Genomic DNA, 12,466 nt, shown 5'->3' on the forward strand with positions numbered 1-12,466 from the left:
GTCACTGTCTGAATGTACAGCCCCCTAGGTTTTAAAGGCATATGCCTCCAATGCTGGCTGTATCCCTGAACACACAGAGATCTATGGGATTAAAGGCATGTGCCACCACCGCCACACTCTTGCTATGGCTCTAATAGCTCTGACCCCCGGGCAACTTTATTTATTAACATACAATCAAAATCACATTTCAGTACAATTAGATTACCACCACAAAGGGGGGTATCAGGGTGGGAGTGAAGGTTACACAAAGGTTACAGTGGTCTTTCCTGGAACACTTGCAATTATCCCAGTCACAGTTGAGCACATCTCTTAACAGAAATCTCTTTACATTGTTACATTGTGGCAGGGGTGGTTGAGTAATGGCTGAGTCAGTTTGCCCTTAGAACTAGCTTTTTAGTTCCTCATTCTCCTGCGGCTTGGGGGTGTAAGCCTGAAGGGTTAGGGTCTTTCAAAACCACAGAAATTACCTGGCCCTTCCCTGGATAGTTGCTGATGTCAAACCCAGTACCATGAAGTTGGTGCATCTGTCCTGGAGGAGGACTGCATTCTTGCAGGAGGGTGTTGGAAGATTGTGCCTCCCTTTGCAGAGCAGATATCAGGGTGACAAACAAGAAAATTACACAGATAACATGAAGAGACAGATAGTGAGAACAATAACACCATCCTTATAATGTACCTCACAATTTCATGTTTATAAATGTCCATATATATTTCATTTTCATTTAGAAAACTTTACTGGATAAATTTGCCCAAGACTTCAAATAAGGAAACCACAGTTCATAGAAGTAAACTTACTTGTCAAAGTTTGCACAGTTGTTCATTAGCTGACCTGGAATTTTATAGCAAGATTGTTGACTTTATCACATCTCCTTCCACCAAACACAAAGGGAGGTCAATGAAAGCCTGTCTAATGCTCTCCTACAGCCTGCCTGAAATTTTCACTTTAAAATCCTAGTTTTCATGCTTCTCCCAGAAGCTATAGGTTATCAAACAAAAAGATGTGGGATACCACCCTTTGAGTTGTCAGTGGAAAGGGAAGATCCCAGAGACCTCCAAGACAACACAACTTATTGCCACTGTTCTCGTTTGCCCACCAGAACTTGAGGATACAACACTATAGCTGAAGACTCCACAAGCTTTTCTCATAGGACTTGGAGAAATCAAACTAGAACTGACCTAGAATCTTTTTCCCTGGTGGCTGGCTTGCATAGTATTGGAAGGTGCTATGCAAGCATTTGGGCGAGGGGGGGGGTCATCAGCAGTCTCACATAGCTGTGAATCCTGTGAGCTATAATAATAGCCAGCCAGGCAAGATGTGTGCATGTGTGCAATAATGGCACAAAACTTACAGGTGTGGGCCAACTGCTTTTACATTAGACTTAAGACTTGGTCCACAGGAGGAAACTCATGCTTGATACTGTAAATCTTGCCAAGAATCCATGGCCAGGGAGCTCATAGGCCCAAGGGGTGAACCTACTACTATAATTTTAGTGAATGGACATAGTATCAAACTGCTTTCTAAATACTTCTCTATATGCATGGGTTAGTGCAGTTCTCAGTTGTCATCTGAAAAGCTTCTCTGTGTAGTGGATGGCAGTTAATACAGACACCCACAACTGATCAAAATCCAGAACAAGCATGTGTGTGGAGTGCTCCACCCTAAATGGGATGTCTACGTCATACACCCTCTCCCCAGGTCTCAGGGATCATCACAGAAGAGGAGCAGAAAGATCAGTTAAGAACCAGAGGGCTGGTGAAATAGTGTCTTCTGGACGTGATGGAGACATTGTACTCTGAATTCACAATACCTGCAGTTGCCTGCACGGGATAAAGCCAGTCGACATTGCAACTTGGGGAGTGGAGGGGCTCAAGATGCTCTACCATTGGCTGAGGAGCCCTTGACAGTTGACAGCTTGAGGGGCGGGGCAGTCAGTTCTCTTAGGGGTGTGGTCCCTGGTAGGTTGACTATGCTTCCGTGGACGGCCCTAAATATATACATACACACACAGACAGCACTAGACTCCTTCGGTTATTTAACAGAAGAAGAAGAAGAAGAAGAAGAAGAAGAAGAAGAAGAAGAAGAAGAAGAAGAAGAAGAAGAAGAAGAAGAAGAAGAAGAAGAAGAAGAAGAAGAAAAGAAGACATGAAGCTGGGATGTAGAACAAAGAGATGGAGGGGAACAGAGGATGGATATGATCAAAATACACTATATATGCGTGTGAAATTCTCAGAGAAGATAAAAATATATTTAAATTATATAAACAAATATCTAGTTTCCATGAACAGCTGCCTTCTAAAAACTAATTAGCAACAGAGCCATTTCCTTCATATAGCTAAGACCACCACAAGTCACTCCAGCAGGCTCAGACCACAATTTTATTTCTGAATTTAAAGTAAATTAAATTAGAACATAATGTCTTTATTTCATACTGTTCAAATGTAATCCCATTAAAATTCCATTATGAAACTGGAACATGGCTATGGATGTGTAATGAAGGAAATGAAAACTGTTCATATGTGAGTCTTACACGGTGAATGTAAAATATCTTGGCTCATTATTGTTGCAGAATATATATGTTCCAACATTTGGGCAGAAACTGTAGCAAATATCCAGCTTTAGTAGTTCAGACTTATTTTCCTAAAATCTATTTAGAAAACCTTTCACTGATTGTCAACCATCGTTGAACTGCCCTGAGTGACCCCCTCAGCCTGTGCTGAAAATTAATCCTAGAAAATTCATTTTGTTTTAAAGCCATTGGCTCTGGGATGAGATGGAGCTGCCACTTACTAGATATAAGATTTTGGGAGAATTATTTAACCTCTATATACCATGGTTCTTTACGAGTAATATGATTTTGTGATGATCAAATAAGTTAGCACTTACCTGATAAGATATTATCAGGTGCATACATAAATGCTCAATGAATAATAGCTAACATTGTGAATGTTGGTATGTTATTGCATATGCAGTATTCTCCTTTGAAAACTGTGAGAAATGATCCTTTTAAATCTAAGTGTTACCCAGGAAAAGTATTTGATGTCCCCATTTAATTATTTGCTGTTTGGTGAATACTGGTATCCTCAAGTTTAACTGTACTCTATTGTTTCCATTAGCTATCAGGAAAGCAGAGACATGTAGGCAAGCACTCTCAATCTGCAGAAGTGTATTTTAAATAGCAGTCTTACTACTGAGTTCTTTAAAATCCTGCTTGAATTTTCTGCTTTAGCCCAATTCTTTTGATTTTGTCATTTAAAGTATTTTTAAGGTGCTTCAATTTTTTTTTGTTTTTTGTTTTTTATTATTAAGAGATTTTCTATTCATTTTACATACCAACCATAGATTCCCCTCTCCTCCCCCATCCCACCCCTATCTCCCCCCCAACACCCCCTCTTTCCCACCTCCTCCAAGGCAAGGTCTCCCATGGGGAATGAGCAGAGCCTAGTACATTCATTTGAGGCAGGTCCAGGCCCCTCCTCTCTGCACCAAGGCTGCACAAAGTGTCCCATCATAGGCACTAGGCTCCAAAAAGCTAGCTCATGCACCAGGGATGGGTCCCGATCCCACTGCCTGGGGGCCCCCTAAATAGTTCAAGCTAAACAACTGTCTCACCTATCCAGAGGGCCTAGTACCATGGGGGCTCCTCAGCTATTGGTCCACAGTTCATGCTAGTTTGGCTGATCATCTCTGTACATTTTCCCATCGTGATCTCAATGCCCCTTGCTCATAGAATCCCTCCTCTCTCTCATCAATTGGACCTGGAGCTCAGTCTAGCACCCAGCCATGAATCTCTACATCTGCTTCCATCAGTCACTGGATGAGGATTCTATGATGACAATTAGGGTATTCAGCCATGTGATCACCAAAGTAAGCCAGTTCAGGTACCCTCTCAACTATTGCCAGTAGTCTAAGGTGGGTCATCCTTGTGGATTCCTGGGAACTTCCCTAGCACTCTGTTTCTCCCTATTTCCATGATGTCTTCATTTATCATGGTATCTCTTTTCTTGCTCTCCCACTCTGTTCCTCTTACAGCTCTAATCTCCCATTTCCTTATGTTCTCATCCCCCATCCCTTGCACTCCATTACCCCCCTCATCCCCAGTTTGCTCATATAGATCTCATCTACTTCTCTTTGCTGGGCGATCCATGTGTCCTCCCTAGGGTCCTCCCTGCTAGCTAGCCTCCCTGGAACTGTGGGTTGCAGTCTGGTTATCCTTTGCTTTACATCTAGTATCCACTTATGAGTGAGTACATACCATGTTTGTCCTTCTGAGTCTGGGTTACCTCACTCAGGATGATATTTTCTAGTTCCATACATTTGCCTGCAAATTTCATGATATCATTGTTTTTCTCTGCTAAGTAGCACTCCATTGTGTATATGTACCACATTTTCTTAATCCATTCTTCAGTTGACAGGCATCTAGGTTGTTTCCAGGTTCGGGCTATTACAAATAATGCTGCTATGAACATAGTTGAGCATGTGTCCTTGTGGTATGATTGAGCATTCCTTGGGTATATGCCCAAGAGTGGTATAACTGGGCCTTGAGGAAGATTGATTTCCAATTTTCTGAGAAACCACCACACTGATTTCCAAAGTGGCTGTAAAAGTTTGCACTCCCACAAGCAATGGAGGAGTGTTCCCCTTGCTCCATATCCTTTCCAACATAAGCTGTCTTCAGTGTTTATGATCTTAGCCATTCTGACAGGTGTAAGATGGTATCTCAGAGTCATTTTGATTTGCATTTCCCTGATGACTAAGGATGTAGAGCAATTCCTTAAATGTTTTTCAACCATTTGAGATTCTTCTGTTGAGAATTCTCTGTTTAGTCTGTAGGTGCTTCAAATCTTATTTGAAAAGCTATTGTGAATATAGCACCCTGAAATAGACCTCATTCATTTCAAAAGATAACATGGCTAGTGATGAAGTATTCATTGGCTCTCCTCCTTATTAGAGTTAATGAAAATAGTTGTATGGCCCTCTGCTTCAGTGTTTTTTCCAGGCCACAGACCCAGGAATTCTTGCATTAGGTTTTCATATTGTTCTCTGTTCTCCTCCTGACTTATGTGTTGCAGCATCAGATAAGGGATAGATGGTCTGTTACTATCTATTGTAATGTATTTGCGAAATTAAAAGAAGAATGGAGTGGGGGCTGGAGAGATGGCTTGGAGGTTAAGGACACTTGCTGCTCTTGCAAAGGACCCAAGTTCAGATCCCAACACCCATGTCAGGGACCCATAACTACCTGTACAGCTCTAGGAGCTCCAGCACCCTCTTCTGGCCTCTGAGAGCACATACACTCATGTAGCATATACACACATACACATAAATGTTAAATATACAACACACATAAAAATAAAAGTTAAGGGGCTGGAGAGATGGCTCAGAGGTTAAGAGCACTGCCTGCTCTTCCAGAGGTCCTGAGTTCAATTCTCAGCAACCACATGGTGGCTCACAACCATCTGTAATGAGATCTGGTGCCCTCTTCTGGCCTGCAGTCATACATGCTGTATACATAATAAATAAATAAATCTTTAAAAAATAAATAAATAAATAAAAGTTAAATAAAGAGAAAAGAATGGTTTCTTTACCATTTTGTGTGTGTGTGGTGTATGTACACACATGTTCACAGGTGTGAACACCCATGCATACACACTAAACCAAAGAATGACATCAATTGTCCTGTTCTACAACTCTCCACCTTATTCCCTTGAGACCAGGCCTTTCTCTGAACCTGAAGCTGGCATGGCAGCCAGCAAGGCCCAGTGATCCACCTGTCTGCCCCCCACCCTCACTGCTACAAGCATGGAACTGCAGGCACACACGGCCATGCCTGGCTTTTTATGTGGGTACTCGGGATTCAAACACAGATTCCCATAGTTGCAAAGCAAGCACTTTTGCCCACTGATCCATCTCTCATCTCACCTTTTTCTTTTTAAGAAAGATACCTTGAAAGTATCATCCTGTATTCCCAATCCTCCATCCAACCCTCTCCATCAGTCTCCTGAGCTTAAGTTATTTTCTTGCCTCAGCCTCCCAAGTGCTGGGACTAAAGGCAAATGTAACTTTACCTGAGTCCAGAGAATAGATAGATAGATAGATAGATAGATAGATAGATAGATAGATAGATATTATTGCTGTCTACTTTTAACATAAAGGAAAGACTGGGAGTTGGAGAAAAGACTCAGAAGCTAAAGGCACTTGTTGCTCTTGCAAAGGACCCAGTTTCCACTCCCAGCACCCATATGATGGCTCACAAACATCTGTGACTCCAGGCCCAGGAGATCTGATGCCCTCTTCTGACCTTGAGCACCAGACATGCACATGGTGTTCATATAGATATGCACACAAACCACCCAAGCACATAAAATCATAAAACAAATAAAGGAAAGACTAGGACTCAACTTGGATAGATCCTAAAGCTGAACCCTTACAATGTGCAAGGAAAAATGAGAAAATCAATCCATTTCTTCTGTCTCAAAAGAAGTTTGAGTTTTATTGCAGGGTTAATATCATGACATATTAAACTCAATTTTTATAAAAAGAAGCATGATTTAGTCTTTTTGGTGATCACTATCAGATAGAATGGCAAGATTGCATTAAGGGAGTGAGATGTCAGAAGACTTTTAATGTCAAAAAACAAAGTCAAAGGAGCATTTATGGATGTAGATGCATTGGTGTCTACAAGACTTTAACAATGTGACAGAATGACAGCCATCTACCATCCAGTCAGTCACCATTCTACCCATTCATTCATTTCCTCTTTTCTTCTCTGACTTTGCTCTGCCAGACCTTATTCTAAGTCCTGTGGGAGAAAAGAAGGCTCCTTACGGCGGCATGAGTCAATCCAGGACTGAGTCACTGAAAATCTAATAGCAGTAGGGGGATGACGATGAGCACTTCACAGACCAAGGCAGTAATGAGCACAACTACTGTTCCATTGTCACTGTTTACTATGAGCTTCCTTTCCATCCGTCCCTCCTTGTTTGGTGACTAATTTTCCTAGGAAGCAATGTTTCTGGCTTCCTGAGCCAGAACATTCTTGCCAAAAGTCTTTTTATTGCATCAGTCACCTCTTGGTTCCTTATGCTATAGATTAAGGGATTCAGCAATGGGGAGAAAAAGGTATAGACAACAGATACTGCCCGGCCTTCCTCTGGGGTGTAGCTGGAGCTGGGGCGAAGGTAGATGAGGGTGCAACACCCATACTGCAGGGCAACCACGAGGAGGTGTGAGGAGCAGGTGGAGAAGGCCCGGCGCTTCCCCTCGGCTGACTTCATCCTCAGGATGGTAGCCACAATGCAACCATAGGAGAGACAGATAAGGAGAAAGGGAATGGCCACTGCAGCCACACTGATGGCAAAGAGAGCTGCCTGGTGCATGTGGGTGTCTGTACAGGCCAGGCGCATGACTGCAGGCATGTCACAGAAGAAGTGGTAGATTTCATTGTGGCCACAGAATGGAAGGTGGCAGATCAGAATGGTCAAAGGCAATGACAACAGGAATCCCAGCCCCAGGGAACCTAAAGTCATCTGCCCGCACAGCTGCCAACTCATAATGAGGCTGTAATGCAGTGGATGACAGATGGCCACATACCTGTCATAGGCCATGATGGCAAGCAGGACACAATCAGATCCTCCTAGAAGGATGAAGAAGAACATCTGAGCCCCACAGCTGGGCAGAGAGATAAGCATCTTCCCCATGGAGAGGATGCTAGCCAGAGTCAATGGAGCAATGTTGGTGGAATAGCCAAGCTCTAATGTGGCCAACACAAAAAGGAAGAAGTACATTGGGGTATGGAGGGAGTGATCCTGCCAGACGGTGAGCCCGATGGTGAGGTTTCCAATGAGGCTTCCAAGATACAGCAGCAAGAAGCCCACAAACACCAGGGAAGCTATTGTGGAGCTGGTTGAAAAGGGGTGGAAGTGGAAATATACCACTCCTGTCTGATTTTCCTCCTCCATTAGACCTAGTACAAAGAAAGAAGTTAAGGATAAAGTTATTGTCCCAATGTCACTGAGTTGTATTAAAGACATACTCTACAGTCAATGAGTACTTAGCCTCAAGGCTTCCTTTGGCTTTATCTCCCACTATCCCTGTGACTTTGGAGAAATGTGGACTCCAGCATTTTCACTGTAAAACTCAGAAATGTATAACACCTACCTCAGAGTGCTGGTGAAAATTAAAGGAGACCCCATGTCTATAAGCACAGAGACCAATGCCAGACATGCAGGAGGTTCTCCATATACATTTCCTTGTGATTTCCATTCTGTCCTTGATCACCATCCATCTCCTTTTGGAGCAGAGCTTTCTCACAAGTCTCATGCCTCTTTGTTTCTATGCCATTCACCAGAAGAATGGCTCATGCATATCTACGGATGCATGCAATTTGCACACTAAGCTCAGAAAGCAAGCTACACTAGCCTGTCCTTTACCCAGGTTGCAAATGTGGGTATTCAAAGCCTAGAGAAATTAAATAGGCCACATTGTCACCCTGAGTAGTACTTTTACTTGGAATTTTGGGTTTTTTTTTTTCTTAAATCTTCAACAATCACTTTCATAGTTGTGCTGTGCCAAATATCAGCCTTACTATTGCTTCATCTTCTTTCACATTTCCCTTTATCCATGTCCTGATGGCATCCACTTTACAAAGAATTTCCAACATCCTTGTACAGGGCTCACCCTCTCACCCACCCCAACATCATAGAACCAGTGTAGTCTCTTTTACACAGTTTTTAAGCTGTGTTGCTCAATTCTGAGAGTTTTAAAGATAGCTTCTTATTCTTGCATTATCAAATGCAATTATTAAATCCTGATTCACAAAACAATTTTTTACATGAAAATGCAATACTTTTCTGAGGTGTAACTTCAGGAAATAACTTAAAAAAAAAAAAAAACTCCATTGCCCTGGTCACTAGCCGTGCATGTCTTTATCGACACTTCAATGTTTCTGGATTTGAGTTTGTTGCAATCAGGACTCACAGATTTGGGCAAACATTTCCCTGTGATTGTGGTTGACCTTTTCAGTTGGATGAAGCTGGCCAAACGTAGCTGTCAGAGTGTTCTTTCCCTTGATGTCTGAGGAGGGAACTTAGAAAAGCCAAGCTAAGAACACTATTGTGCTAAAACAGAGGGATGGGGTCAAATAACAAACTCACATGACTATTGGTTTGTGTTGGTTTCATAACCAACTAAGCCAAGCTTCAATATGGTGGTTGACTTTTCTTTGTTTTTTATAGTGGTCATGCTGATGGAGGAGGAATCATTTCCTTTGGGAGTGTGACCACCCATAGGTGGCTTAGACCCATGAAGCCAGTGCTAACTGGACTCACTGGGTTATTAAAAAGAAAAGGGGGCATAAAGGTGAGAGGAGGACAGAGCACATGTGGGGAGAGTGCTGGGGGAAAGTGAGGAGAACTTGGGGTGGATATGACCAAGATACATTGTATATATGTATGAATTCTGAAAGAATAAAGAGAAATAGTCATAAATAAATACTGACCCTCCATGCTGGTCATAATTTCTCTAAGGAGAAATTAATACTTGCAAGTTAGTTACTAGAAAAGTAGAAGGCTTAAAGATTTAGGGAAAAGGTTGCTTTTATTCTTTAGTTTATCAGCTTATAAAGAATTAGGTTTCATTGTGACAATTTTCAAATAAAATTTGTTTTTATTGTTTCTAGAAAAATAATTTAATAATACCTTAAAATGTCTTATTTTGTCAAAATATTGACAATTTTCCAAGCTGGCAATGCTCCCAGAAGTGTTCACTATGCTGCCTCTTATTGGGTGTGGATTAAAGATATCTCAAACCAAAAACTAACATTTTTAATGAAAACTTATCCACGTTTCTCCAGGATTCTAAGCTTATAAATGAATCTAAAACAACAATAAGAGTTTTATTTTAATAGAGAATAATAAAACAATCTAATATAAAATGTTAGATTAAGCTGATACAATATAATTGTTTGAAATCATACTTTTAAAATTGATGCATTTGTTACATAATAGCATATAAAGCAGTATCAACAGAACCCAGATTTTAAATTATAAGCCATATGCTTCCCATTTTATAATATTTTATTCTTTTAGTAAACAGAAATACTCAATTTAATTAATTATGAATACAACATTAAAAAAAAGAAAATAAATCAAGACAGCTGTTTCACACCACCCCCTGTGTATGGTCAACTCAGCCCTTCACTCCACCTCATTTCCTCTTGAGCCATCTGTGTACATGTCGGCCTCCCTGTCTATATACTATGTACGCATTGGTTTCCTTGAGGACAGCTTTTCTTTGTCCTTTTACCCACTCCTACACAGTTTACATACAATAAATAAAATGCAACTCTCTCTTTTTTTGTTTTTGTTTTTTGGGGTTTTGTTTGTTTGTTTGTTTTTCAAGACAGGGTTTCTCTGTGTAGCTTTGCGCCTTTCCTGGAACTCAGTTTGGAGACCAGGCTGGCCTTGAACTCACAGAGATCCACCTGCCTCTGCCTCCCTCTTAATAGCTATGCCAGCTCAACAAAAGCTAGTAGCTAACGTGAGCTGAGTGCCTGCTGATGTTTCATGTATTGAGAAGTGACTAGTGTTTATTGGATGCCCAGAACTATTCTAAGTATTTTCTATTAGTTAGCTCATTTACTCTACGTAAGTAAACTGACAGGGAAGGTGCCATTATCCTCTCTTTACAGATAAACACAAAACCTGCATCCTAACTCCAGCCAAGAGGCTGCAGGTTGTGTACACTTACCCACTGCTCCACCTTGACTTGCCACAGCCATATCCCCACTTCTGTCACTTTTGGGGGCTTCAGCTTTACATACATGGACTTGTAGGAAAATAATGATTTACCACATTTTATCTACAGGAGAAAAACATGTCACCTACCAGTTGGGAGTGAGAAATCCTTTTTTCCTTAAGTATACCTAGTATGAAACCATAGATAGTTTTAATATGTGATAAGAGCAATAAGAATCCTTGGTTGTTGTCATTTTTATTGCCCAGTTGAAAGAGGGAGAGAGACAGAGACCGAATTCGTTTTCACAGAAACTCTCTTCTAAACAAAAGGTAAAGCTTACCTCAATCTGATTTTTTTAAAAAACCACAAGAACATTAAGTTGTCAGATGGTTTTTCAAGCATCCCTGCCCCTCAGAGCATTGGACATATCTCATCTTGGAGACCAGAGAAACAGAGATCCTGGAGGCTCCGAAGATGTCTCTCTGGGGTAAGGTGCAGACCAACATTACCCATGTGGAGTCTCTTCCCGGGAATCCCCAATGAGTTCATTTATTTAGTAGTATCTACTGAGTCCCTTTATGTTTCTTGTACTGCTCTTGGGCATAGAGATACAGAAGTAAAAAAAAGAGAGAGAGAGAGAGAGAGAGAGAGAGAGAGAGAGAGAGAGAGAAAGAAAGAAAGAAAGAAAGAAAGAAAGAAAGAAAGAAAGAAAGAAAGAAAGAAAGAAAGAAAGAAAATGTCCTTGACTTGATGAAGGTTATAGTCTAGTGAGAGAAAATAGATGATAAAACAAAGTGAACAATATAATAATAAGCAACATGTGCCATGTGAAAAATACAGCCGGGTAATAAAATGGAGAGTGATGGAAGCAGGAAGTGGGACGTGTGCAAATTTAACTAGAGTTGAGAAGGATCTGTCTAGGAATATGACCTTTGAACAGAGACATAAAATATGTATGTATGTATATATGTGTGTGTGTGTGTGTATGTATATGTATATGTATATGTATACATGATCCCAAAGAAAAGCATCCTGAGAGAGAAGACAACTTGTGTAGCTGTTTAAGGCAGGGACTGGTTGCTGTTTAATGAGTCCCAGGAAGTGGAAAGGGGGATGGAGGGGTGCAAGCAACCGTGAGAGATGAAAGAGAAGGCTGCAGCAGAGCCTGCAGGATGTTCGGGGCTCTAACTATGCCAGGATTGCAATGTAAGTCTCGTGGAAACTCCCGGGTCTTTGAAGTAGAGCAATGACTAGCCTTTGTGTTAGAATTTCACACTTGACCATGGCACAAAGAACAGAGTTGGAAGTGAGGTGACAGCCAGGAGGCTAGGGATGTTGCTGAACAGATAGAGTCCTTGCTTAGCATCCACAAAGCCCTAGTTCAGTCCCCAGACATGATGGCACACCCCTATGATAATAGCACTTAGGAAGTGGAGGCAGGAGGATCAGAAGTTCAAGGTCATCCTCAGTTGCATATGGAACTCAAGGCTAGTCCAGGCTATATGAAACTCTAACAAAAGGTCAGTAAGCTGGCTTAGCGGATAAAGGCACTTGCTTCCAAGCCTGATGATCTCAGTTCAATTCTCAGAATCCACAGGTGCTCTCTGAATGTCATGTCACACACACACACACACACACACACACACACACACACACACACACACACACGGCTCATGGATACACACACTAAATGAAAATAAAAATAAATAAATACACAAACAAATAAATACT

General features: G+C 41.4%; 1 protein-coding gene across 1 annotated transcript; it reads right to left on the minus strand.

The window, feature by feature from the left end:
• Window positions 1-6,948: 6,948 nt before the first annotated feature.
• Window positions 6,949-7,959, minus strand: LOC114703455 (olfactory receptor 10V1-like). Its single transcript, XM_028884303.1, has one exon. The coding sequence runs from the start codon at window positions 7,957-7,959 to the stop codon at window positions 6,949-6,951; it is 1,011 nt and encodes a 336-aa protein (XP_028740136.1).
• Window positions 7,960-12,466: the final 4,507 nt, after the last annotated feature.

This window comes from Peromyscus leucopus, chromosome 1, assembly GCF_004664715.2.
Source record: "Peromyscus leucopus breed LL Stock chromosome 1, UCI_PerLeu_2.1, whole genome shotgun sequence".
NCBI lineage: Eukaryota > Metazoa > Chordata > Mammalia > Rodentia > Cricetidae > Peromyscus > Peromyscus leucopus.

Excerpts from the sequence above, each read along its gene's own strand:
- LOC114703455 (XM_028884303.1), bottom strand. The coding sequence starts at position 7,959 with ATGGAGGAGGAAAATCAGACAGGAGTGGTATATTTCCACTTCCACCCC.